At 38.6% G+C, this 27,618-nt stretch overlaps 1 protein-coding gene across 3 annotated transcripts in view; it reads right to left on the bottom strand.

Moving 5' to 3' along the window:
• The window catches only part of TUSC3 (tumor suppressor candidate 3), a 149,013-nt gene that overhangs the window by 77,581 nt on the left and 43,814 nt on the right, over positions 1-27,618 (bottom strand). For all 3 annotated transcript variants that reach the window (XM_049865208.1, XM_049865207.1, XM_049865209.1), the window contains exons 3-5: positions 18,608-18,725; positions 13,271-13,411; positions 6,908-7,048 (exon numbers count right to left, since the gene is read on the bottom strand). In XM_049865208.1, the coding sequence (XP_049721165.1) occupies positions 6,908-7,048; positions 13,271-13,411; positions 18,608-18,725 (400 nt within the window). The remainder of the gene's footprint in view (positions 1-6,907; positions 7,049-13,270; positions 13,412-18,607; positions 18,726-27,618) is intronic.

Genomic DNA, 27,618 nt, shown 5'->3' with positions numbered 1-27,618 from the left:
TAGGATGTTTTCCTTTATGTTTGAGATGGATGTTACTACTCACCACACTAGTATTTTCTGGTCTGAAATGACAGCCATCTATGCAGACCTTCAAGTTGCCCTGAAGATATGCATTATGGGCCACAAAATATACTATTTTAATTCATTTTGATAATTCCAAGTCAACACTGCTATATATCTATCCTGTACTGCTTGTAATTACAGATCAGCGTGGTCCAATAATTTATTCGACCATTCCGCTTCAATGCATCATAAAGAAGTCACGGTGGATGCTTACTGTCCTTCATCCTGCGTGATTGGGTGTGGGTGGGGACGGGGGGGGAGTGAAACCAGAGCCAACCAATAACGCATATTCAGTTTCTTCAACAGTCACTGGAGCCCAGGTAGTGCAGTGGTTAAGAGCTCAGCTGCTAAGCAAAGGCTGGCAGTTCGTATCTCTGGGGCACTTCTACTTTGTCTTGGAGGGTCACTGTGAGTCAGAATCAACTCAGCATCGACAGGTTTAATTTTTTGGTTAATCAATGACCAGCATCAATAAGTAGCAGTTATCAAGATTTTTTCCCTTAGAAAGGAAGAGATCAGAGTGATTTAGTTATGAGTACTCCTTTACCTTTTTTTTTTTAAATCGTTTTTTAAGCTCTGACTTGGAAGCTCAAACATCTATGCATGTTTTATCACAGGCATACTTAGTGCCTTTATGTCAGGAAGTTACAAATCTCTACCCCATACTCTAATGCCCTATGAACACCTTCCTCTCCCCAGCATGCACTTTACTCTTTTCCTACTAATGCATCACAGAGAGTAACGCCATGAATGGAAAAAAAAATCACCAGCCTTAGAACACAGTCAGCTGTGAGCTAAAGGCTCCTAAATCCTATGTACGTCCCTTGGGAAGTACTTTCAAAAAGGTTTCATGTCAAAAAGACACAACTGCTACTTGTGCGTAGGCTTAGTCTACACTAAGTCAGAATGGGGACAGAGATTCTGTGCCAGGCTATTTTTTTCATTAATCTTCCTTTCGCATAACTTTTTTTTTTTTATTACTAACGTGGTTTGCTGTTGTATATTTCATTGATCTTTTTCAGGGTTTTCCTTTTACTGTGCAATCCAAGGCTTTCATCAGTTCCTAGGAATCATGACAATATTTTATCAAAAATTAAAAAAAAAAAACAAAACTATATAGTTACACTTCCAAAGAAAAATGGAATTTTAGTTGTTTTAGGCAGATAAAATGTTTGAGAATCTGAATAAATAAGTCAACATTTTGGATACCTTCTTAACTTTTTAAGGAAATCTCAAGTTAACAGGACAAGAAGGACTAGAAACGAACAAACTGGTTTTTCACTTAAAAACAGTCTTTCTTTATAAATAAACCAAGACTGGGTAGTGACGTGGGGACAGAAAACGGTATTAAAAAAAAAAAAAAGTAGTGACGTGGGGACAGAAAACGGTACAGGGGATTCAAATTGTGTATCTGACCACGTTGTTTAAAGAACTTCCATGGGCCATCGACAGACAATAAAGACTAGCACAAATTCAGATAGCTCCATATTAATGAGAAGAACACAGAGAGATGCAGAAACATGCTTCAGGATTACCCTGTTGTTTCATTTTCTAATTCAACATCTATCATCCGAGTAGAATTTTAAAACCTGCTACCTGAAAGCGTGACTATTTCCTGCAGCCTGTTACTGACTTCTAAAAGGCTGTCCATGGGGAGCAGGCGTGCTGGCCAAGATCCTACAGGACGCGTCTGTGAATGTTAGAGTGTCTAACATGCCGATGCCAATGCCAAGTTAGTTAGCTTTCAAGAATCCAAAGTACAAAGAACAAAAAAATAAAGCACAGAAGTTTGCTAAAAAATAAAAAGATAAATCTGCAAGATTTAGCCAAGGGTGTAAGAAAATTGATCTGTTGAAGTAGTTAACGTTTATGTACCATATGAACGTTCTTAGTCATTTACTTGTAGTCATAATAACCCACTGCATCCACTGAGGTAAACATCCGACAAACGCCATACGCGCCCAGATTTAGGGAAGCCCAGATTTGTGCACGGTTACTTTGCAGTCAGACGCGTGTGGGACCAAACACCAGTTCAATCACTTTCCAGCTGTGTGAGCTTCTGCAAATTGAGTTTCTGAACCTTGGTTACATTGCCTGTAAACGTGGATTACACAAATCCTTTTGCACAGTTTTGTAAAGAACATGTTTATAAAGCATACCCTGAAGAAGGAAGAGACTCAATAAACAGCAATGCTAATTATTACTGGCTTACACGAGAGTAATTCTGGAGCTCTTCTTCAAGACAGAATAATGAAAGGTACGTTAACGTCATGTGAGTCTAATTCAGAGAGGAGATTACACCATAGGTCACATTAGTTTTCTGGTCAACTGAAGCATTCGATGACAATATCTGGCATGATATCAATGTTTGCACAGTGAAGTAGTTTTAATTTTCCAATAACACGTTGAAAGAAGTACACTAAAAAAAGAAGTACATCCAGATAGTATGTTTCAAAATTTACTGTTAGTAAAGTTAAATTACTGAATGAAGCAACTTGAAAATTAGCCTGCGCAAATCCAAGGAACACTTTCGAACTTAATGACAAAGATGATTAAGATCACCCACATGATCCATGAGATATTTTTATAGTTAATGAATCCATTTTAATCAATTATCAAAAGCGGGGAAATAATATTAAGAAACATTCCTCAAAAAGTCTTACCTTCCTTACACTTTAAACACCCAAATTTATATATTATCTACCACAAAGCCAGAGTTTTTTTTTTTTTTTTTTAGGTATTACTGCAGAAGATGGAAGCTCTTGGTGGCAACTACTGCTGTGGGCTTCTCCTTTGTCTGTCCTGCCTCTTACATTCAGTCATAAAAACCCACTGCCGTCAAGTCGATTCTGACTCATAGCGACCCCATAGGACAGAGCAGAACTGCCTCATAGAGTTTCCAGGAGCGCTTGGCGGATTCGAACTGCCGACCTCTTGGTCAGCAGCTGTAGCACTTAACCACTACGCCACCAGGGTTTCCACACTCAGTCATAAAGACCACTAATTCTTTGGCGAAAATAAAACAGGAAGAATAAAGGGCTGTCAGAAGATGGCAAAGGGAACAGGCTAACAGTTAACTGAGCCATACATACCCATTGCCCATGGTCGTCTGGTCAACTTCGAATATACACATGTATCTAAATCTGTACCTCATCCTCCAGACTTGAATGGAGCCGGGAATGGAACCTGGATGATTTCACCCCCGGGAACCCCGTCTGAAGTCCCCATCACCTCTGACCTCAGTGGTATCTACAAACATTTCTGCTTGTGCTCAGAAATGGCTTAGATTTTATGTGTCCTATACATCTTGCTCCCTGCATGACCTGAATGTATGATAAAATAACACTCTAAGTATAGGAAAAGTGCTTTGCTTTGTGTTTTGTTTTCTACGTCATTTTTCTTTGTTTGGAGGAGTACCTCCTATTTTAAACGGGACCACACTGCCTGATTCATGAATCTTTGTTAAAACCAAATAAACTCCTTAAATTTAAACTTAACTTTACTAGAATTTTTCTTTTAATTGTGAAATTATTTAGTATACAAAAGTCCTAATGATTTTTAGATACTGACTTTGAATTTAGGAAAGCCTCTGAAGTCTAACATTTGTTCTACTATTAGTTCTCTACAGATTGCCCTGAATATTCCATGTAGAAAATCGTATCATAGGCAGATCATACCATATGTAAATGATCATACGTTACCTCCTTTGTAATTTGTATTCCCTGCATTACTTATTCTGGTCTTATGCCTTGGCTAAGACCGCTATAGTAGGTGATTGTGGCCAACATTCTAAATTTTCACTGCTAAGTATATTTGACAGCCACATGGTGGAACAGATACTCTTTAAGGAAGTTCACTTGCACTTATAGTACGCTGATATTTAAAAAAACGTGAATGATGAATTTTAACTAATTTCTATGGCATCTAATGTCATAGTCATGTAACATTTCCTCTTTACACCATTAATGTGACGGTTTACATTCACTTATACTTATCCTAATGCTAAACCATCCCTATAACCTTGGGACAAACATTATTTTTTTCTTACATACACTGCTAAATTCAGTTTGGCAATACACCTTTTCTTCAAATTTTTGCTTCCATGTTCATAAACAAGATTTGCCAGGTGCCATATCAGTTCCTTTTATTTTCTGGCCATTTCTTCTCTCAATTCTCATATTTGGGCCTTGAGATCTTTCTTGATAGCTGTAAACATTTCACTATTCATGGAAGAATATTTTTACAATTTTCATGAACTTTGTGGCAACTTTTTCTGGTAAGTTTTCTTTATCTGTAGGAATATGCTGCTCTTGTTCACAAATTATTTTCTTACAATAGCTGTGTGTCGTTCTTAGGTGCCATTGAGTCAGTTTTGATTCATAGCGAGAGGCCCTATGTACAACAGAACGAAATACTGCCCAGTCCTGCACCATCCTCATAATCATTGCTATGCTTGAGCCCGCTGTTGAAGCCACTGTGTCAATCCATCTCTTTGAGGTTCTTCCTCTTTTCTGCTGACCCTCTACTTTACCAAGCATGATGTCCCTCTCCAGGGATCGGTCACTCCTGATAACACATCCTAAGTACTTGAGACTAAGTCTTGACATCCTCACTTCTTAGGACCATTCTGGCTGTACTTCTTCCGAAACGGATTTGTTTGTTCTTCTGGCAGTCCATAGTATATTCAATACTCTTTGCCAACTCCGTAATTCAACACAATAGTAGCTATGTGCAGATAGCTAAAACCTTTTGTGGCTCCTGTACTCATTGCTCATACTTAAAATCAGGTCCATTTTTCCTGGACTATTAGCAAACAGACTGACTGTTAAGGGTCAAGAGTAGATTTCACATCTCTAGTCATTCTTTTTAGTTGATACAGAAACTTTCTTTAAAATATAACACCTCCATGTAAGCCATCCCACCTTTTTCTCACAGAACTTAACCCAGTTGAGGTGGGCTTCTACCACAAAATCTTCAGTCCTCTGATTTTGTTGTGAGGCACTACCACCAAGAGATGCAATCACTACCTTCCAAAGTAAGCCACTCCTATTAGTGACTTAATCTTTGTATTTTCTGAGTCCTGCCACCTCTAGGCTTCTCAGCACTGTCTGACCATGCTTTGCCATCTCGCTAGGTAACACTAGGCCTGTTGGCATTCCCTGCTCTTCTCAGTGACAAAGGTCCCTTCCAAAAGGGAGCTCCTTACACTGGCTCTGCTGGTTTCAGCTGCTGCCGGCGAAATTTGCAGGAGTAAATTTCGGAGTATGTCATTTTCTTGTCTTTCAGTTATTTGGAAATTAACTTTGCAGTGGTTTTGCAGTTGTTCTTTGCCTTGTTCTTAATTTCCGAGAGGAAAATTTCAGAACTAAAGTAGTTCTGAAAGCCTGCTTTGAACCATGCTCCAAAGAAAAACTTTAATATGAAGGATACAATAACCTCGTAAACCAAGTTGAGGGAGTTTTCTCCTTTATTATTTCCTGAAAGAGCCTAACACAGGGATAATCCCTTCGTGAACATTTGTTTAAAGATGACTCAAAGAACTATTGGGTCTGTTTACTTTCTTAAGGATGACCTGAAATTTGTGACTGTATTTATTAAATGTGTACCGGTTTAATATGGTTCTTCGTAGTTCTTCTTGAAATAATTTTTGTTATATTTTTCAAGACACCTGTTCTTTATATACATATTTTTAGATTGTTAACATACGACATTCTTTGAATCTTGAAGACTGTTTGTAGAGGTATGTGTATTTTTTATTTTAATCTTATTTGTGATTTCTCTTCTTTTCCCCTTCGTTGGCCTTACTAATTATGCATATTCTATTACTGATTTCATGGAGGTGGCTTTTTATAAAAAAAAATAAAGCACCCTCTATTTCATTAAAATATTTTTCATCCTTAATTTTATATTTTATTATTATTTTATATTATCTTAAATGGAACTCCGTGTTTTTAATAAATGCATTTATGCACCTATGACTGCCTGAAAGCCTAGCTATGCACTTTAGCAGTATCTCAGAAGCTGTAATACATTCTACTTTCATTGATGTTTGAGCTCTGTGCACGTCGCAATTTCCATTGTTTACTTTTTATTATACTTTTAGTTCCTAGTTATTTAGAAGTGCTTTTTTAGCTTACAAATGTGGTTTTGTTTTTCATTCATGTATTGTATTGCTAATTTCTAAATTAACTACATTAATAACATAAAATGTAATATAGAATCTATATATCAATTGTTGAAATTTGTGTACCTTTTCTTCATGATGAATTTCATGATCAATTTTGTAAATACTCCATATGTGCTTGAAAAAATACATAATATTTATTTGTTTAGTGTAAAGACATGCCAACATATAAAAGATGTAACTTCACGATGTTCATTTCCTTAGTATTTTTTTGGTCTTCTCTACTGATCAGTTGCGGATAGAGGTGTACTCCATAATGGTTGCTGACTCTTTCAATTTCTACTTGTAATACTCTCAATTTTTGCTTAATATATTTCAAACCAATTTTCTTAGATGCACAGCATGTTTTTTAGTAACCTGAACCATTACATCATAACTCTTTATCTCTCTAACAACTTTCATTTTGTCTTAAATTCTATTTGCTGCTCATTCACATGGCCTCACCAGGCTTGGTGCACGATCAGTGCAATACGGTTTCCGGGAGGGAGTTGCAGTCGAGAAATCAAACTATATCTTCTAAGTCCTAAAGAGTTAATTCTTCCCATTAGGACTTGATTTCTACTATAGTAAAGTTCTGGCTCATTGTCTTAATATTATCAACATATACTCTTCTATGAAACGTAAGAAACATGAGACAAAAAGTCCAATGTCATGACATACCAGAGACACCATGGCCCAACCAGTCTTGTTATAGATGAACTCCAGGTTATTCCTTCTTAAGTAGAGCAAACCTCCAACAAGAGACACTAGCAAGGCCAAAGCAATGGTGCCAGAGTAGTTGGGTGGTCTGAAGACCCGAACCTACAAAATACAAAGAAAATATTTTTAGTACAAGAAAAATAGTATTAAATTTTTCCCTTGATCATATTCTAGTTCTTCCATTCTTCAATACAAAGAACTCAGAATTGTGACATCCTACTTTTCATACCTGGCACTAACACTTCTTTATTCTAAAAGTTGTTAAAAAGCCTTAACACACGATGGCTTTCCTACATGCTACAACATGGATAGACCTTGAAAGCATTATGCTGAGTGAAGAAGCTAGTTATAAAAAGACCACATGTTATATGCTTCCATTCTTATGAAACGTCCAGAATAGGTGAATCTATACAAAGTAAATTAGTGGTTGCTTTGAGCTGGAGGCAGATACAGTGTGATATTAGGGTGATAGCTAAAGGGTACAGGGCTTTTTTCTGAGGTTGTGGAAATACTCTAAAATTGACTGGGACGATGGTTACACACATATGTTATATAGTAAAAACCAATGAACTGTACAATTTAAATGGGTGAATGGTTTAGTATGTGAATTATATCTCAATATATATAATTAAGATATAATTATAGTTGTTAAAAAAGAAAATATCCTTTGTAAAAAGACTGCTCTTCATTTAAGTGAATACTTTAGCACGTGCAAACCCTTCTTATATAGCTCAACCCAGAGCTGTTCTGGTTCAAGCATGGAACATGGGATAAACTAGAAAATGGTAGGGGTAAGAGAGGGGTGCAATATTTGTATTATTTCATATTCGAACATTTATTTTAAAGGCTACTTTTAAAAGGTAGATCTAACTGGTGAGAGCTTTTATAAAAGATGTACAGAACTTGGTCTTTAATAAGGTCTCCCACCAAAAGAAACTAGGACTCTTGGGGGAATGACAACTTAAGGGCTGGGACAGGGTAAATACAAGACAGGGCTGGGATACATTCTTATGCCAGAAAGCAAGAAAATTCATTAAAAAGTGATGGAGGTATGTCACAAGGACAAAGGAGCCAGCATGAAGGGGCTCCTACTGGCCAAATCTAGAATCATTTCAGCACTAAAATGACTTAGTAATGAATTATAAACCAATGAAAAGATGAACTTCATGAGTCAATACTGTGTGTGTGTGTGTGTGTGTAAGAAAGAGAGGGAGAAGGGAAGGGGTCTTGCTCACAGTAGAATGCTGAAGGCCACAGAGAAATGCAGGGGATGCGAGGACTGGATTATCATCCATTTTCACCCATCATGGCAAAGACTGCATTAGGTAAGCATCATCAATGGGTGGCAAATTTAGGGGAAGATTTTCACGAGGAGTGGGATACTTGCATGATGTTATGGTGTCTCCACACCAACGCCTTACAAGGAGGAAAAACAACAATAATTATACAAGGGAGAAGCAGGGGTAACACCTTGACCAGACAGTCAAAATTACCATCACCAATGCGGAAAAAACGGACAACATCTGACTCTAAATGTGAGAAGCACAAAGCAGGACCTGTACAGTATTCTGGCCAAGAATGCGTTAGTGAGTCCAATCATGAGTAAACATCATGCAAACCAAATGAGGAACATTTTATTTAAAATTGAGGAAAATACAATATTCTTAAAAATGTCAATGTATTTAAAGGACAAAGGCTATGGAAATGTTCTTGATTAAAAGAGGCTAAAATGACACGACAACTAAATGCAATAACTAATTCTAGACTGGATCTTGTACTGAAAGCGGGAAATGCTATAAAGGACACAGTTATGGATTGAGTCGTGTCCCCACAAATAAGCATGTTGAAGTCCTAATCACAGGTGCCTATAAACATGACCTTGTTTGGAAATACTATCTTTGAAGATGTTAGCAGTTAAGTTGGTTTAGTTAAGATAGTTAGATACTGTGATGGCTAAGCTTGTGTGTCAACTTGGCTGGGCCACGATTCTCAGTGGTTTGGCAGTTATAATGTAGGTTGGCAGTCATATAATGATGTAATTACCTCCATGATGAGATCTGATATGATGGGATCACCTTCAAGATGGGATCTACTGCGAGTAACCAATCAGTGGAAAGGGAGTTTCCTTCAGGGTGTGGCCTGCATTCAATATAGGTGGAATTTCTGGCAAGGCTAATTGGCTTTTGTTCTCTCTGGATTCTACAGCTGGCTCCTGTTCATCTGACCTCCAGTTCTTTGGACGTGAGCTAGCAGCTTGCCTGCCAGTCTTTGGGTCCATCAGCCTCCACAGTCCGGATCTTGGGCCCACCAGCCTCTGCAGCTATGTGAGTCTGACCCATGGATTTGGGACTTTCCAGCCTCTACAGCCACATGAGCCATTTCCTTGATATCTCTCTATATGTATATATACACAAACAGACGTTTCACTGGTTTTGCTTCTCTAGAGAACCCAGCTAAGACAGATATGTTAAGTCCTAACCCAATCTGAGCTGTGTCCTTATCAAAGAAAGCAGGCACAGAGAGCCAGACAGAGGGAAGACAGCCATGTGATGATAGAGTTATAATGCAGCTACAAGCTACAAGGAATACCAGGGGCTACCAGAAGCTGGGAGAGACAAACAGAGACCTCCTCCTAGAGCTTCTAAGAGAATATGGCCCTGTCAATACCTGAACTTGGACAACCAGCCTTCACAACTGTGAGAAGACAAACTTCTGCTCCTAAAGCCACCCGGCTTGTGGTACTTTGTTACAGCAGCCCTAGAGACTCGTATAGCATGTAGTACTGGGGAGTGAGATGCTGTGGTAACACATACCTAAGAACGTGGAAGTAGCTCTGGAATTGGGTAAAGAGCAGGGGCTGGAAGAGTTTTGAGTCACTGGATAGTAAAAGCTTAATGCCTTGAAAAGACTGTTGGTAGAATTATGGACATTAAAAGTGATTCTAGTGAGAGCTCAGAAAGAAGGAAGGAGAGCTGTAGAGAAACTTCCTTCATCATGATCAGAATGCTACTATAAATGGTGACATTATATGCGCTTCTGGTGAGGACTTACATGGAAATGATGGACGTTATTGGACACTGAAGGAAAGGTGATCCTTGTTACAAAATGGCAAAGAACTTTGCTGAATTATGTTAGAATGTTTTGTGGAAAGCAGAACTTATAAGTGATGAACTTAGACATTTAGCCAAAGACATTTCTAAGCAAACTGTGGAAGATGCAGCCTGTTTTTACTGCTTATAGTAAAATATGAGAGGAAAGAGATAAATTAAAAAATGAACTGTTAAGCAAAAAGTAACTAGGACTTAAATATTTAGAAAATTCTCAGCCTATCCATATTGTAAAAACTGAAAAAGCGTGCTGATGGACAGAATACCAAAGGAATGGCTGGAAAACTGTTTGCTAAAGAGATCAGGCATGTGACTTAAGGGACCGATCAACCAAAAAAGCTGCCGGCTTAGACTGCAGGGCAGAGGTGGGATGAAATGAAGTAAGGTCGTAAGACTATTGGGATTCTATAGGCAGGAAATGGGCCGATGGAGCTGCCTGGCTGTGAATATCTGTTGTCCTTCAAGAAAAGGGAGCACTAACTCTGAGGGTGGCTCTGAGATTGCTGGGGTTGCTGCCGCCACCATGGGTTCAGACGGCATGACCCAGGAAGCAGGGTTTTTGCCTCTTCAGTTCCAGAAATTAGGGTCACCTCTACGGTTTCAGAGGGCATGGACACAACCTTGGTTGCAAGGCATCGGGCCATAGCCCCAGCAGGCAAGAGAGGTAACTGCCCTGGTGGGCAAGGAGAACAGCACCACTGCCCAGGCCAGGTGTGTAAAGCCACTACCCAGGAGTTGGTGCAGGGGGAGCAGCCAGCCAGTTAGGACTGAGGGATGGGGCCACCACCTGGGACCTAGGGTAGGAATGCTGCCAGGGTGGATCTAATGGACAGAGAATTATTTTCAAATCTTGAAAGGTAATTAAATTTGATCTCCCAGCTTCCATAGAGCCTCCGGAGAGAACATGAAACTGCTACCATCCTGAAGCCAACTAATTTGTAGTATTTTGTTAAGTAGCCCTGGGAAACTAATACGGACACTATCAGGTCAACTTACACACTTGGAAAATGAATAGCAGCTTAAAATAAAAGTATTACACGCAAGCTCAAGTTGAAGCTGATGAAAACAAAAACAAGTCTGTGAAAACTAAAGTAAGACTTTGAGTATATCCACCTGAATTTACAGACCATGTCAAGAATAGATTTGACATACTGAACACTAATGACCGAAGACCAGATGAGTTGTGGGATGACATCAAGGATATCATATATGAAGAAAGCAAAAGGCTATTAAAAAGACAGAAAAGAAAAAAAAGACCAAAATGGATGTCAGAAGAGACTCTGAAACTTCCTCTTGAATGCAGAGTAGCTAAAGTGAAAGGAAAAAATAAATGAAAAGACCTGAATAGAAGATTTCAAAGAGCGGTTCCAGAAGACAAAGTATCATGATGAAATGTGCAAAGATCCAGAGTGAGAAAACCAAAAGGGAAGAACACACTGGGCATCTCTCAAGCTGAAACAACTGAAGAAAAAATTCAAGTCTCCAGGTTCAATTTTGAAGGATTCTATGGGCCCAAAATTGAATGATGCCAGAAGCGTCAAAAGGAGATGAAAGGAATACACAGAGGTACTGTTCCAAAAAGAACTGATCAACGTTCAACCATTTCAGGAAGTAGCATGTGATCAGGAACCTACGGTACTGAAAGAAGAAGTCCAAGTTGCACTGGAAGCACTGGCGAAAAAGAAGGCTCCAGGAATTGATGGAATACCAATTGAAATGTTTTGACAAGAAGATGCAACGCTGGAAGTGCTCACTCATCTATGCCAAAAAATCTGGAAGACAGCTACCTACCTAACCGACTGGAAGAGATCCATATTCATGCCCATTCCAAAGAAAGGTAATCCAACGGAATGTGGACAATTATCAAACAATATCATTAACATGACACCCAAGTACAATTTTGCTGAAGATGAGTCAAAAATGGTTGCAGCAGTACATTGACAGGGAACTGTCAGAAGATCAAGCCAGATTCAGAAAAGAATGTAGTATCATTGCTGATGTCACATGGATCTTGGCTGAAAGCAAAGAATACCAGAAAAATGCTTACCTGTGTTTTATTGACTACGCAAAGGCTGTTGGAACAGAACAAGGGGACATTACAGGGTTTAAAATCAAGAAAGGTATGCATCGGGGTTGTATTCTTTCACCACACTTATTCAATCTATGCGCTGAGCAAATATATTGAGAAGCCGGACTATATGAAAAAGAACGCGGCATCAGGATTGGAGGAAGACTCATTAACAACTTGCGTTATGCAGATGACGCAACCTTGCTTGCTGAAAGTGAAGAGGACTTGAAGCCCTTACTCATGAAGATCAAAGACCACAGTCTTCGGTATGGATGACACCTCAACATAAAGAACTAGACCAATAAACAACATCCAGAGAAACGTGAAAAAGATTGAAGTTGTCAAGGTCTCATTTTACTTGGATCCAAAATCAACGTCCATGGAAGCAGAATCAAGAAATGAGACAACGTACAGAGTTGGGCAAATCTGCTGTAAAAGACCTCTTGAAAGTGTTAAAAGGCAAAAATGTCACCTTGAAGACGAAGGTGTGCCCGATCCGATCCATGGTGTTTTCATTCACCTCCTATGCATGTGAAAGCTGGACGATGAATAATGAAAACTGAAAAAGAACTGATCCTTTTGGATTATGGTGTTGGCGAAGAATACTGAATATACCACAAAATGCCGGAAGAATGAACAAATCTGTCTTGGAAGAAGTATGGCCAGAATGCTCCTTAAAAGAAAGGATGGTGTACTTTAGACACATTATCAGGAGGGACCAGTCCCTGGAGAAGGACATCGTGCCTGGCAAAGCAAAGGGTCAGCAAAAAAGAAGAAGACCCTCAATGGGACAGATTAACACAGTGGTTGCAACAATGGGCTCAAACACAGCAATGGCTGTGAGGATGGCACAGGACTGAGCAGTGCCTTGTTCTGTTGTGCATGGCGTTGCTATTAGTCGGAACCAACTCAACGGCACCTCACGACAATAATTCAGAAAGCTCTCTGTGTTCACCTAACTCAAAGATCAATTTACATCTTATAGCTATCAAACACGGTTTTCTCTAAGCAAGGAAAAATGGTCCACAAAGAAATTAAAAATATATATATATATACACACACACATGCATACACCTGTGGCCTTAATACGCTGCTCTAACAAAGCAGTTAATCAGCCTATGATTAAAGCCACGAGCAATAAAAACATACGTGAACATCCGTTCTGTCAGCTATCCACTTCGCTAGTTGCTCAGCTGCGAATCCGATTCTTTGAAGGTCAAACGTGTCAGCTCTTTTGGGTCTGCCTTTTGGAGGAAAATGCATGAATGTAGGGGCAGAGTTCATATTGAGCTGTAAAACACGAGATTAAAAGAAAAAAAAAAACACGAGATTAGAAAGTGCTAAAATCATCCCAGCATTGCATATATGTCATTAACTTAACCTTTTTTTATTTTGTCTTCATGAATTTTGGAAAGATAGCATTTAGTATGAAAATCCAAGTGGCTTTTCAGAGTTTAATTATTGTTTTTTTCATCTCAATACACTATCTATTGAATGAAAAGAACTTGTGAATCTAGGTGCTCTGAACTGTTTTAATATGCATTGTTCATATTTTCAGATGTATCCTCTGTATTTTACCAGCTACTTCATTCTTTTTCTTTCTAGAACTCTGTGATAAGAATAAAGTTGCTACAAGTTCAAAAAATAAACATTGCAATTTGCAGTTATGGAGTATTTCACTTGTTAAAAGCAGTTAGTAAAGTACCGGTATCTTGATTTTTTTTAAAAGTACATTATGGGATTGATATATATATATATATATATAAGTAGGCTGAATTCCCTATTAAGAATTTAAAGGCCTTTTTTTTTTTTAATGATGATGACTTCGATATGGTACAACTCTAAACAAATTTACCAACAACTGGAGGACAAATTCATAGCGATAGTCTTTCTGCTCAAGTCCTTAATTATTTCAACTGTTTTAAAATAGCTACACCACAGAATTAATTATTTTCTGTAGGTGATTTCCATTTTGTGTTATTAATTAAATGGAATTAACAATATGGAAACCCTGGTGGTGTAGTGGTTAAGTGCTATGGCTGCTAACCTAAAGGGTCGGCAGTTCGAATCCACCAGGTGCTCCTTGGGAACTCTGTGGGGCAGTTGTACTGTCTTACAGGGTCGCTATGAGTCAGAATCAACTCGACAGGAACAGGTTTCTTTTTTTTTTATTAACAATATAATATACAAAAACATATATCAGGTGAACCTGCCTTGCGAAACACACTGTAAAAGTACATATATACATTAAATTCCTGTTGCCCAGATGTAAAAATCCATTATGAAAAACGTCTTAAGGCCAAGAGATTGTTGGCCCTTGACTTGCAATAGTTCAGTGTTTCCCAATAAGGAGAATGAAAAGCAAAATCACATCAAATAACACACACATAAGATGACAACTGATGTGGAAGTAAGGACACAGCAGTAAAGATCAGCTACCACTAATAACAAGGTATCACAGTCAGGACGCAAACAGCTCCTGTTCCATAATGAACTCTGACTATAGCTGTCACATTTAGAGGACAGCTCCAAATCATTCTATAAAGCTTTATACACTTAGCACAAAAGAGCTGAAGACACCCCAAAAATGTGTCTCCATCAAGAGCTTTTCATTTTTAGTATTGCAAATGTAATTAAATTCCCATTATTCACTTACAGGCTATCTATACATGAACACTCTTTAAACATGTGTAAGTAATGACTCTCTCCAAGAGAATACTATTGTACATTCTCCCCCCGTTTGGTCCTCATTCCTTTACCTTTCCATAAAGAACACAGATTTAACCAATTTCAGCTAAAGGAAAGTAGCTGTAGGGGGAAAAAAGAAGGCTGAATGCCAGTACTATTGCTAATATCATATAATACTGCCAACAATAATAACAAAAAATAAAGGAGCTCTGGTGGTACACAGGTTACGGGCTTGGCTGTTAACTGAAAGGCTGGCAGATAGAACCCACCAGCCACTCCGTGGGAGAAAAATGTGGCAGTCGGCTTCCGTAAAGATTCTCAAAAACCCACTGCCATCGAGTCAACGTCAATGTATAGAAACCCTACAGGGCAGAGTGGACCTGCCCCACAGGGTTTCCAACGCTGTAATCTTGGGGTCGCCTTGAGTTGGAATTGACTCAACGGCAACTAACGACAATAAAAAAAAAAAATAGTAAACACTTAATAAACATTTATGTGCCAGGCACAGAGCTAAGCATTATACATACATTAACTCTCCTTTAATCGTCCCGGGAGAAAGGCACTATTATTTTCCCTCACAGATGAGGAGACGTAAGTACAGAAAGATTAGGCCATTTATGAAGGTCACAAGCTATGAAGAGACAAAGATGGAAGGTGAGCTAGAGTCTTCTGACTCTAGATACTTCATTACTGTATACCGTTTAACATTTTTGAACCCTTTGAATAAAAGTTTAATATTTTTGTCATAGGCAATTTTTTATACAATCTAGAACTAGTTCATTGAAAGACCAAATTACAAAAGCACACAGCCTGTAACAATATGTCTCTGTACAACAGAAGTCTGTCTTTTTCCAGTTCCCAGAGATGGGCTGGCATGTTATGGACATTTAGTAAACGTTAGTTAAAGTGAATGAAACACTCAGTTACCAGTTCCTTTCTGCCCCGTGCTTTCCCCACTCCAGATTTTGATCATGTGTGTTTCGCCGATGGATGCATAAAAAACAGTTACAATCAACATGTAACCCAGGATGAAAAGGGGGCAAATATATATAAAAGCTTAACATCCTGGAATTTTAAAAGTTTAAAAAAAATTACAATTGAAAGGACGTCTCTTAATTAAAATGTACAAATACCCCAAGGTGAGAGAAAGCAGGCTACAAGATAAACCTGACTCCTGGTCAGTGCTCCTTCCAAAACATCATAGGCGTTAACGCACCGGCCTGTGTCAGGCACTCCGCACCAGCCACCCACAAGGGACTCAGGTTTAATGTTCCTTTCCCGACAAGACTCTAATGAGATGGGAATCACCAAGTTTCCACGCTTGTTACTAATGTTATCTTTAGACACCACACTACTGCTGACAGGGCTTTCAAATGTCATTTAGAGAGTACTTCAACAAAATATGATTCGATAGGTAGAGGGGAAAAACAGCGTAAGCATTAAAGATCCTTATGTAAGGCCAGGAAGGCAAAATACATACTTCCCTGTTTCTGTAGATTCTGATTTCCCATAAAAACCATTAACTGCTGTACTTTTATGCATATCTGCATACTGAGATGAAAACTTATTGCTAAGCCAGGGGCTAGGTTCTGGAAAAGAAAAATCAATTCTATATTTAGAATTCTGCTGGATCAAAATTAACCTGAGGAAATATTCCCTTGAAAACTACCTCTGCCAAATGTTTTCTTAAAATTTTATGTCTAAAATATATAAAAGGATTCCACGATTATATCTAATCACATAGCTATACGGCTATATACTGGCCATATAGTCAGTAATAACCCAAAGGTAGGATTAATTTGTCTCATGAAGTTTTTTTATTTTTTTAATCTGAATTAGCTGCCAAAAATTTAAAGACAGAAAAAATTCAGTAAAAATACCCACATTTGAGTCTTTTCTTGAAACATATCTGGCTGCATGTGGTGTCCCTTCCCTGGGAAGAGCTAGTACTGAGATGTATTTCTCTCGCTGAGGCCAAGCACACCCTCTCCAGTTTGCCACACATACCACACCATGCTCTTTACTCAACAATGAGACCAAGTGTCAGCTGCCACGACGCTCTGACGGCTTTATTTCTTAAAGTAGTCAGGAGGAAACTGAACCATGAGTGTATCTATCCCAGATTTTCAGAAAAGACCAAGAAAGACTTTGTTTCAATAAAAATTAGAGAAAGCCTATTTATTCGAGCAAGTAAAGAGCTAACATATGAATATACTAAGTATGTATATAAATGGAGATACCACAAGGAAACTAACCCAATCTGCTTTCTTCATTTAGTCTTTTGGGTAGTCTGGCCAGAGTAGATAACTGGGCTTGAAGCCTCTGAGCTAGCACAGTCAGGCTGAATCTGGTTGACTATTTGGTAATACGGTCCAGAGAATTCAAGTAGATATTTATAAAATGAAGAACACGTTCATCAGGTGATCTCTAAGGCTACTTGTCCTGCAATTCTATAGGGACCTATAAATTCTTTGGTTCTTACAGCACCGTAATTTTCCTTTATAAGGTCACCTGAGATGGGGTATTTGTCCTTACTATGTTACTATTTATGGGTTTTTATATTACTATTATCACCACCATCATTACTATACTTGCTGAATCACCATTTTCATCATCAGCATACTTACTGAATCAATAAGTATAAAGAGATATCCTGTAAAGGTAAAATAAACTTATGAGAGAAGAAATGAGTGAATAGCAATAGGAAAGACCAAGGGCAAGGGGAGCTGAAGGCAAAAAGAGAGAATTTCTCTTACTCAGAAACTGGCAAAGATGAATGAATAACCAATTTCAAAGCAAATAAGCAGAAATACACACTAATGGCCAATTTATAATTAGTGAGCTAGATTCTTCCCAGAATTAAACGCTTTTCTGTGATCTGGTACGGCACTGTGCCAAACAGTCTCACATGTGAGATAAATAAGACAAGATACCCAAAGCCATGAGTCTCAGGTACTGCAATAACTTTTTGCATCTGAAAGGCACTGATTAAGTAGTGACAATGTAAAAATGAATAACTGCAAGTAACAACATGGTGAAGACCTAGAGCTCTGGGGACCCAACTGCTGGATTCAAAGTCTAGCTCCATGTTATACCAGCTCTGCAGTGCTGGACAAGGGACTTAACCTTTCCATATCCTGGTTTCCTCATGTGGGAAATGGAGAAAACATCAATTACTTTTCGTCATTGGACTGTTGTGAAGACAAATGAAAGAGTACATGGGAAATGCTGAGACCAGCGCCTGGCACAAAAGCTCTCAACATCAGTGACGAGGGCTGGACCACGGCGGCAACACTGATGGAAACCAGTAAGCCTATGCCGCAATTCAACACGCGCTCTGTTCCACAGAAGAGGCTGCGTCAATGACAGCCAGCGCTTTTAAATTCGTATTTTAATACTTTACTGGTAAAATTCTCTCAATCTACCACACTGGAAGGAATAAAGGTTACGTTAAACTTGGGTAGAGTTTTACACAAAATTTTAGAAATTTGGGAAAGATACCACCTAAGGCACATATAACATTAATAAATGCAAACTCCCAATGCATGCTGAAAAAACACATTTCCTCGACAATGCAAAAGTTGGAATATGCTCAGCGTACTGACTAACGGCAAAATTGTACAAGCCACGATAAAGTTAACATTAGCTGTAATTATTTTAATTACATCACAGAATTTATGATATTTACTGTATTAACTTACTCAATGAGCTGCATTTTTATCTGGCAAAGCAAAAAAAAAGCTATCAACCATAGCCAACTGTTAAGTACATTACCAAAATAAAACACAGCAGGTTTACCTGTTGAAAAACATCTGTCCCCTCGTCATAGTCCACCATGCTGAAGAACAGTTTGTTGCAAAAAGCAGATGAATAGCGCCAGGAGTTAGCCAGTATTTGATACTCTTCGTTGGCCTGCCTGATAAAGACAACGGGGCAGAGTAGGAACATATCAATACTGCAGCAGTAACGAAGCTGTTAATAAAACAGGTAATTCCAGGGCAAGAGTTGGCCAACTGTGGCCTCTGGGTCACATTCAGCTCACTGCTGGTGTTTGTAGGAACAACAAGCTAAGAATGGTTTTACAGTTTTAAATAGTTGTAAAAAAATTAAAAGAATAAACATTGCAAGGCACATTAAATGATATGAAATTCAAGTTTTAGCATCCATGAAGTTTTACTGCAACACAACTGCACTGGGTCATTTATGTATTGCTTATGGCTACTTTTGCGCTATAAGGGTAAAGTTAAGTAGTTACAACGGAGTCTGTATGGTCCGTGGACCTGGACCTTTAAAAAGTCTGGTAATGCTTGTTCTAAGAGAAAAAAACTTTTGAAGCAGTTTTTACGGTAATACATATAACTTAGATCCGCCAATGGTTTTTTAGTAAAGGGCATGGAGCAATTTTTTAAAATACTGGCAGTTTACTTTAATAGAGAAACAAAAACCATGCAGAAATTTCAGTTTCAAAATTGCAAATATAATGCACCTTAATATATTCCATTTATCTAAAAAACACGCCTGCACTCAAAGCTAAAGTAAGCAGAAATTTCTCAGAGCACTAAACCCCACGAAACCTATTTACCCGATTTCATGCATTATACCCCCCCGGAAGGGCTAACAAACCCTCCTCTTATTTTACACCTACTTCTAATGGACATTTTGCTCATTCTCCAGATGATAAAACTTTATATTTAAGTGTAGGGACAGAGTACAGATGGGGAAATGATGTTGCTGAAAGGATGTGAGCAAAATAATAAAACCAAGAAGGAATAAATAAAGGTTAAAACAAGTGGAAAAACTCTCAGAGTGCTTCTTCCATATAGTTGACTATTCACAGGAGTTTAACCTCCTCTCTCTTCCAAAAGTGGCAGTAAAGAAATAAAAAGGGAATAAAACGAACAAACAAAAAAAACCAAAACCCCATAATAATAAAAAGACTCGGAGCAGAATCAACAGCAGAAGAGGTACTTCAACAAGCTTCTCCAAAACAAAGCTAGCAGAAGAGTTTTGATACAGGAAGAGACTTTAACTAAAACAGTTAGAAAAGAGTCACAAAGACAGGTTTCTCAAGAACTGTGCAGGATCTGAGATTTTACCTTATACACACGCTAACAAGCTAGGCTATCACTGTTTCCTGGATGCTGGCAGGAGACATGAGACCGCTGGGTCAGAGACAAAGGACGTGATTACTTCGTTTGCCTCAGTCCACCATGGCCCAAGTCTCAAGGGTGCCACAAGGGAATCTGTATGAATGCCTGCACGCACGATGGACTGTGTTACAGGACAGGAACAGTGAGCTTGGGGAATTCACTGTTTTGATAGAAAACTGATAACAAGCCTGTGCTTTGTCTGGTGGGAGACATTATCTCTTCCCTTAAGGCTGCTCCCTGCACAAACAGTGCTGAGAAACGGCACAGTTTAAGAGCATTCAGGCCCTTACACTGTTAGCACGCTCAGCAAGAACACGCAGGGATGCTCAAGGCTCACAGCAGGCTGTTTCTACCAAGAGTATTCACAAAAAAGGACGATACCATATAAAAACAAAAGAGAGAGAGCGCACTTATAAATTTAAAACGATTGTTTATACTATATACCACTATTAGAAGATAAAGTGAATTAAAATCACAGAACAACAACAAAAAGCTGGAACATATGGGGGTGGGGGAGAAATGGACTGAGAGAAATAGTCAAGTCCAACTTTCAGAAGCAGTCCCAGAAACAGAAGAGAAGTAAAACAGGGGAAATGTGTAGAGATATAATTAAAGTAGACTAAGACTTCAAATTAAAAGTATTCCCCAGGTTCTGAATTGGAGGAATTAGCAAAGACTAACACCTAGACATGCTATTTCAGAACACTATAGATAAAAAGAAGACCTTAAAAGTTTACAGAGAATAAAAGAATTATTACTCAAGTAAGAATAATGAGACTGACGTTGTTGTTGTTGTTGTTAGGTGCCGTCGAGTCAGTTCCAACTCATAGTGACCCCGTGCACAACAGGATGAAACGCTGCCTGGTCCTGCACCATCCTTTGTTATGCTTGAGCCCACAGCTGCAGCCACTGTGTTAATTCATCTCGTTGAGGGTCTTCCTCTTTTGCACTGACCCTCTACTTTACCAAGCGTGGTAGCCTTCTCCAGGGACTGATCCCTCCTGATAACATGTCCAAAATAAGCGCCATTCTTGCTTCTAAGGAACATTCTGGCTGTACTTCTTCCAAGACAGATTCGTTCCTTCTTTTGGCAGTCCAGATATGTTCGACGTTCTTCGCCAACACCACCATTCAAAGGCGTCAACTCTTCTCTGGTCTTCCTTATTCCTTGTCCGGCTTTTGCGTGCACATGAGGCCACTGAAAATACCATGGCTTGGGTCAGGCCACCTTAGTCTTCAAGGTGACACCTTTGCTTTTTAACACTTTAAAGAGGTCTTTTGCACCAGGTTTGCCCAACGCAATGTCTTTTGATTTCTTGACTGCTGCTTCCATGGCTGTGGATTGTGGACCCAAGTAAACAAAATTCTTGACAACTTCAATCTTTTCTCTGTTTATCATGATATTGTTTATTGGTCCAATTGTGAGGATTTTTGTTTTCTTTATGTTGAGGTGTAATACATACTAAAGGCTGTAGTCTTTGATCTTCATCAGTAAGTGCTCCAAATTCTCTTCTCTTGCAGCAAGAAACATTGTATCATCTGCATAACACAGGTTGTTAATGAGTCTTCCTCCAATCCTGATGCCATTTTTCTTCATATAGTCCAGTTTCTTGGATTATTTTCTCGGCACACAGATTGAATAAGTATGAAAGGATACAACCCTGATGCACACCCTTCTTGACTTTAAACCACACAGCATTCCCTTGTTCTGTTCTAACGACTGCCTCTTGGTCTATGTACAGGTTCCTCATGAGCACAATTAAGCGTTCTGGAATTCCCATTCTTTGCAAAGTTATTCATATTTTGTTATGATCCACGCAATCGAATGCCTTTACGTAGGCAATAAAACACAGGTAAATGTCTTTGTGGTATTCTCTACTTTTCACCAGGATCCATCTCACATCAGCAGTGATATCCCTGAGATTGGTACAGGATTGGTCATTAGCAATGCTACACACTGGCAGGTAACAGAACAACTCCTTCAAAGATCTGAGGGAATATTATTTTCAACTTAGAATTCTACATTGACTCATGCAATCAATCTTTAAAAAATTCGTTCTCAGAAATACAAGGAATCTGAAACTAACATTGGTAGGAAATTACCTAAAGATATAACTGACAGAATAAGTGATAAGAATAAAAAAACGAGAAAATCTGAGATTATGACAGAGGTACTACAAGAGAGGAGAAAGGCAACTAGCGATCTGATGAGGCAGGAATAGATGAGGAGGTATGAGAAAGCTGTAGTCCAACTCTGAAGCTACGAAGCATCTAGTACAAATCAGAACAAGAATTTAACTACACTTCAAGGTGAAGAGAATAGACTCTAAGCAATGGCTAATTCAGAAAAGTTGGAAGACATTCAGTTGGAAAATACTGAGACGTATTTGTTCTCACAACAGGAAAAAAGACCAAAAAAAAAAAGAAGAACATAAAGGCCAGGTCCAGACAAGAAGCAAAAAACCAAACCCACTGCCGTCGAGTCAATTCTGACTCACAGTGACCCTATAGGACAGAGTAGAACTGCCCCATAGAGTTTCCAAGGAGCAGCTGGCAGATTCCAAACTGCCGACCTCTTGGTTAACAGCCACAGCGTTTAACCACTACGTCACCAGGGTTTCCGACAGAAGCTGTGATATAAAGGAACACGTTTGCTCTCTGTCTATTAAAGGACACACACACACAGAATACACAGCCAATATTCTCCCTCATCTATTTAAAACAGCACCTCACTGCTCCTCTGCCAATCCTACAATAAAACAGAGCTAAAAATCAATATGAGCCCTAAAACTTAGATTTTTGTCATATCTAATATAACAAAATGTTCATCATTGATTTTAAAAGAAAAAAAATGTCTATTAACTTTACATGGTAAATTGGCACCAACAATTAGGTAGATCTGAACATCACCGCGAACTAATAAACCTAAAGAAACCAACGTTACTTTTTTTAAAAAAATAATGAAACAGGTAGCAATCCAGTTTAAAAAAAAAAAAAAAAAAAAAACAGTACACCAGACAAAATTCCATTATTGAAGTATTTTACAGAAAAGAATATTTGACTTTAAAACAAAACTTAGTGAATCAGCGAAAATGGACATCTTTCTGACAGTGATAGTATAAAAAAAAAAAGTATAAGAAATGAAAATTCTTCATTCTAAAAAATAAGCAATAAAGACAGTCATATGTTAGTATTCAACAACTATACGCAGTTTCCTGTAGAATGACACAACACAAGGATATGCTGAATTTCTTTCCCTCATACTGCTACTGGTACAGAAGTTCAGACCTACTACAGTCTCCCATGCCTATGTTCCTGCACTCATTTATCCATCCCATAAATACAAATTAACACTGACAATAAGTCAGGTAATCAGCAGTGAAAAATATGTGCAAGGTCCCTGGCTCTTGAGGACCTTATATTCTACTGTGAAAGAGAGCCCTCATACAAGTAAACACATAACTTCATATAGTCATGAGTACTCTGAAGAAAATAAAACAATAAAATGTGATGAAGCAATGAGAGTCAAAGAGGGTAAAATCAGTTTGCCTTCAAACTCTGTACTCTACTTCATTCCATTGTTCAGATTTATTTTCTCCACAATCACTTTGTAGATTCCACCTTCTGCTCCAAAATCCTAAGAAGCTCCCCCCTGTCTCTATAGTGAAAACAATGGGCAGAACACAAGTCAAGGTCCTCCATGCTCTGGCAACAACTTATATACATAATCTATGTCTACAGGAACGTAAGAACAACTGAATTGGAACACCTGAAGATCAATATCCTAGGCATTAGTAAACTAAAATGGACTGGTATTGGCCATTTTGAATCAGACAATCATATTGTCTACTATGCCAGGAACAACAAACTGAAGAGGAAGGGTGTCACATTCATTGTCAAAAAGAACATTTCAAGATCTACCCTGAAATACTGTCAGTGATAGGATAATATCCATATGCCTACAAGGAAGACCAGTTAATACGACTATTATTCGAATTTATGCACCAACCACTAATGCCAGAGATGAAGAAATTAAAGATTTTTACCAAATTGTGCAGTCTGAAATTGATCAAACAAGCATTCAAGATGCACTGACAATTAATGGTGATTGGAATCTGGAAGTTGGAAGCAAAGAAAGAGGATCAATAGCTGGAAAATATGCCCTTGGTGATACAAACAATGTGGGAGATCGCATGATAGAATTTTCCAAGACCAATGACCTATTCATTGAAAATATCTTTTTTCAACAACATAAACAGCAACTATACATGTGGAACTCACCAGATGGAATACACAGGAATAAAATTGACTACATCTGTGGAAAGGGACAATGGAGAAGCTCAATATCATCAGCCAGAACAAGGCCAGGGGCTAACTGTGGAACAGACCATCAATTACTCATATCCAAGTTCAAGCTAAAGCTGAAGAAAATTAAAACAAGTTCATGAGACCCAAAATATAACCTTCAGTATATCCTACCTGAATTTAGAAACCATGCAAGAACAGATTTAGAGACCATCGCAAGAATTCCAGAACCCTAATGACCGAAGACCAGTCAAGTTGTGGGAAGACATCAAGGATACCACACTTGGAGAAAGCAAGATCATCAAAAACACAGAAAAGGAAAAAAAAAAGACCAAAATGGATATCAGAAGAGACTCTGAAACTTGCTTTTGAATGCACAGTAGCTAAAACAAAAGGAAGAAATGATGAAGTAAAAGAACTGAACAGAAGATTTCAAAGGGCAGCTAGAGAAGACAAAGTAAAGTATTCTAATATAAAAAGACCTGGAGTCAGAAAACCAAAAGGGAAGAACAAGGCTGGCATTTCTCAAGCTGAAAGAAATGAAGAAGAATTTTAAGCCTCAAGCTGCAATTGTGAAGGATTCTATGGACAAAATATTGAAGGGTGCAGAAAGCATCAAAAGAAGATGGAGGAATATACAGAGTCACTGTACCAAAAAGAATTGGTCGACATCCAACCATTTCACAAAGTAGCATGTGATTAGAAATTGATGGTACTGAAGGAAGAAGTCCAAAATGCACTGAATGCATTGGCAAAAAACAAAACTCCAGGAACTGATGGAATACCAGTTGAGATGTTTCAACAAATGGATGAAATACTGGAAACACTCACTCATCTATGCCAAGAAATTTGGAAGAGAGCTACCTAGTCAACTGACTGGAAGAGATCCATACGCATGCCTAGTCCAAAGAAATGTGATCCAATGCAGACGGAAATTATCAAACAATATTATTAACATCACACTCAAGTAAAATTTTGCTGAAGATCATTCAAAAACATTTGCAGCAGTACATGGACAGAGAATGCCATAAATTCAAGCCAGGTTCAGAGGAGGACAATGAATAAGGAAGACCGGAGAAGAACTAATGCCTCTGAATTATGGTTCTGGCAAAGAACACTGAATATACCATGGAATGCCAGAAGGAACAAATGTGTCTGGGAAGAAGTACAACCAGAATGCTCCTTAGAAGTGAGTATGAGACATGTTATCAGGAGGGACCCGTCCCTGGAGAAGGACATCATGCTTGGTAAAGGGTCAGCAACAAAGAAGGAGATCCTCAACGGGATGGACTGACACAGTGGCTCCATCAATAGACTCAAACATAGCAACGACTGTGATGATGGCTCAGGACTGGGCAGTGTTTCGTTCTGTTATACGTAGCGTCACTATGAGTCAGACCAACTCAATGGTACCTAACGATAACAACCACAATAATGTCTGGAAGAACTAAAAGTATAATAAGCAAGAAAAGATGGGGGGAATATTAAGGTGACAAAGAGAATAACAAGACTCTGATATGCATATTATATGTTCAAAGACTAGGATACAAGCTTCAGGTTAGAAAATGGCAGGGGGGATTGGGGCAGAATGGAGAATGGAGGGCCTAGAAGAGGGAGAAAGACAAATAGGACCTTGACTCTATAACCAGTGAACAAGTAAGGGTGCTTTTGAAAGATGTGAATTACGCAAAATACTAATGAGAAAAGCTGTATCTGGCAAGTGTGTTTAACTTACGAAAGTAGGAGAAAACGGATGTTTTGAATCCACTTAGACTATGACTACAGTGGTACAGTTGGGAAAACATAAGAAGCTATTAAAATACTATAGCTGAAGATATGAGTTATTTATGCAAACTCTCCTTTGGGATCTACAGGGCCATATTACCCAGTATAATTTTCTAGACCAGCTACTTTTACTTATGAATATATTTAGGTGGAATAAGGAACTCCAGGGGAGCCAAAGCAAATGAGACAAATTTTTCTCAGCACAAACAAATTACTTAAAAGAAATCCAGTACTGACAAGGTAAATAAGGGCTTTGTTGTCAGTCAGTAAAAATTAGATCAGAAAACAGACCTGTGTGTCTCTAAAAATAATTCAATGGACCTGAGAAATAAGTATTTCAATGTCGATAATGTCTATTCAGAGCACAAAAAACTGAGCCGAAGGAAGGAGCCCCAATAGCACAGACCATTCTTTCAGTACTTACCCCCCTCTTCCATATTACAGTCTCTTGATGCTGAATAGGAAACCCTGGTGGCGTAGTGGTTAAGAGCTATGGCTGTTAACCAAAAGGTCGGCAGTTCAAACCCACCAGACACTCCTTGGAAACCCTATGGGGCAGTTCTCCTCTGTCCTATAGGGTTGCTATGAGTCGGAATCAACTCGACGGCAATGGGTTTAATGCTGAACAGGGGAGAGGGAAATTTTAACTAATTGCAGGTAAAGACATTCAGTGGATTCCTGCATACACTTACATCAGTTTATGCTACAGCGCAAAGTCAGGCATCACTAGTGCTCAGCTGACTTCAGGCTTCATGGCCATCTGAAATTGAAAGCTGAAAACCACACATGCACAAAAAATTTAACTCAAGTAAGTACATCTCCAACACTTCTAACTAAAAAATCCTTCTGTTTTGGCCGTTCGTAGGCGAATTAGAGGCCTAAGTTTATGAATTTAGGGAACATGGTAAATTGTTCTAATATTTCCACGTGCACCCTGAAGAGGGCAGTCAAGCCGCGTCCAATGTCTTCCCGAAGCCTTCGGCAGTCACTGCGGGGTGCTACTCTGTTCAATCTGTTCTGTTAAGTCGTCTTCATTTTCTGTTTTCTGAACAAGAAAAGTCATGACTTCACCCAAATCCTATACTTTTTATATCATAATCATTTGTAAAAGATTATGTAAAACTAAAAAGGATTATTAACAATATATTGCCCATGATTAGCAAAATGTTGATGTTTAATGTTCTCTGAGGGGATTTTTAAGAAGTGTGGTTTGTCTCTTTAATTTTAATCAACTTCCTATAAGGCAACAAGTTCATATAAGATTACCAATGCATCCCTTTTACAATCACATATTTATGATTAAATTTATATCAAAACCGAAAAACCCACTGCCGTCGAGTCGATTCCGACTCATAGCGACCCTACAGGACAGAGTAGAACTGCCCCACAGAGTTTCCAAGAAGCGCCTGGCAGATTCGAACTGCCGACCTTTTGGTTAGCAGCCATAGCACTTAACCACTATGACACCAGGGTTTCCTATATACACATGCATATTACATAGTTATTCCAAAGTGTGCCTTCAAAAAATCCAAAATTAAAGAATTTTTATAAATAGTGTTATACACAGAC

This window comes from Elephas maximus, chromosome 22, assembly GCF_024166365.1.
Source record: "Elephas maximus indicus isolate mEleMax1 chromosome 22, mEleMax1 primary haplotype, whole genome shotgun sequence".
NCBI lineage: Eukaryota > Metazoa > Chordata > Mammalia > Proboscidea > Elephantidae > Elephas > Elephas maximus.
Note: the sequence above shows the minus strand (reverse complement) of the source record. Positions and strands in the feature narration are given on the sequence as shown.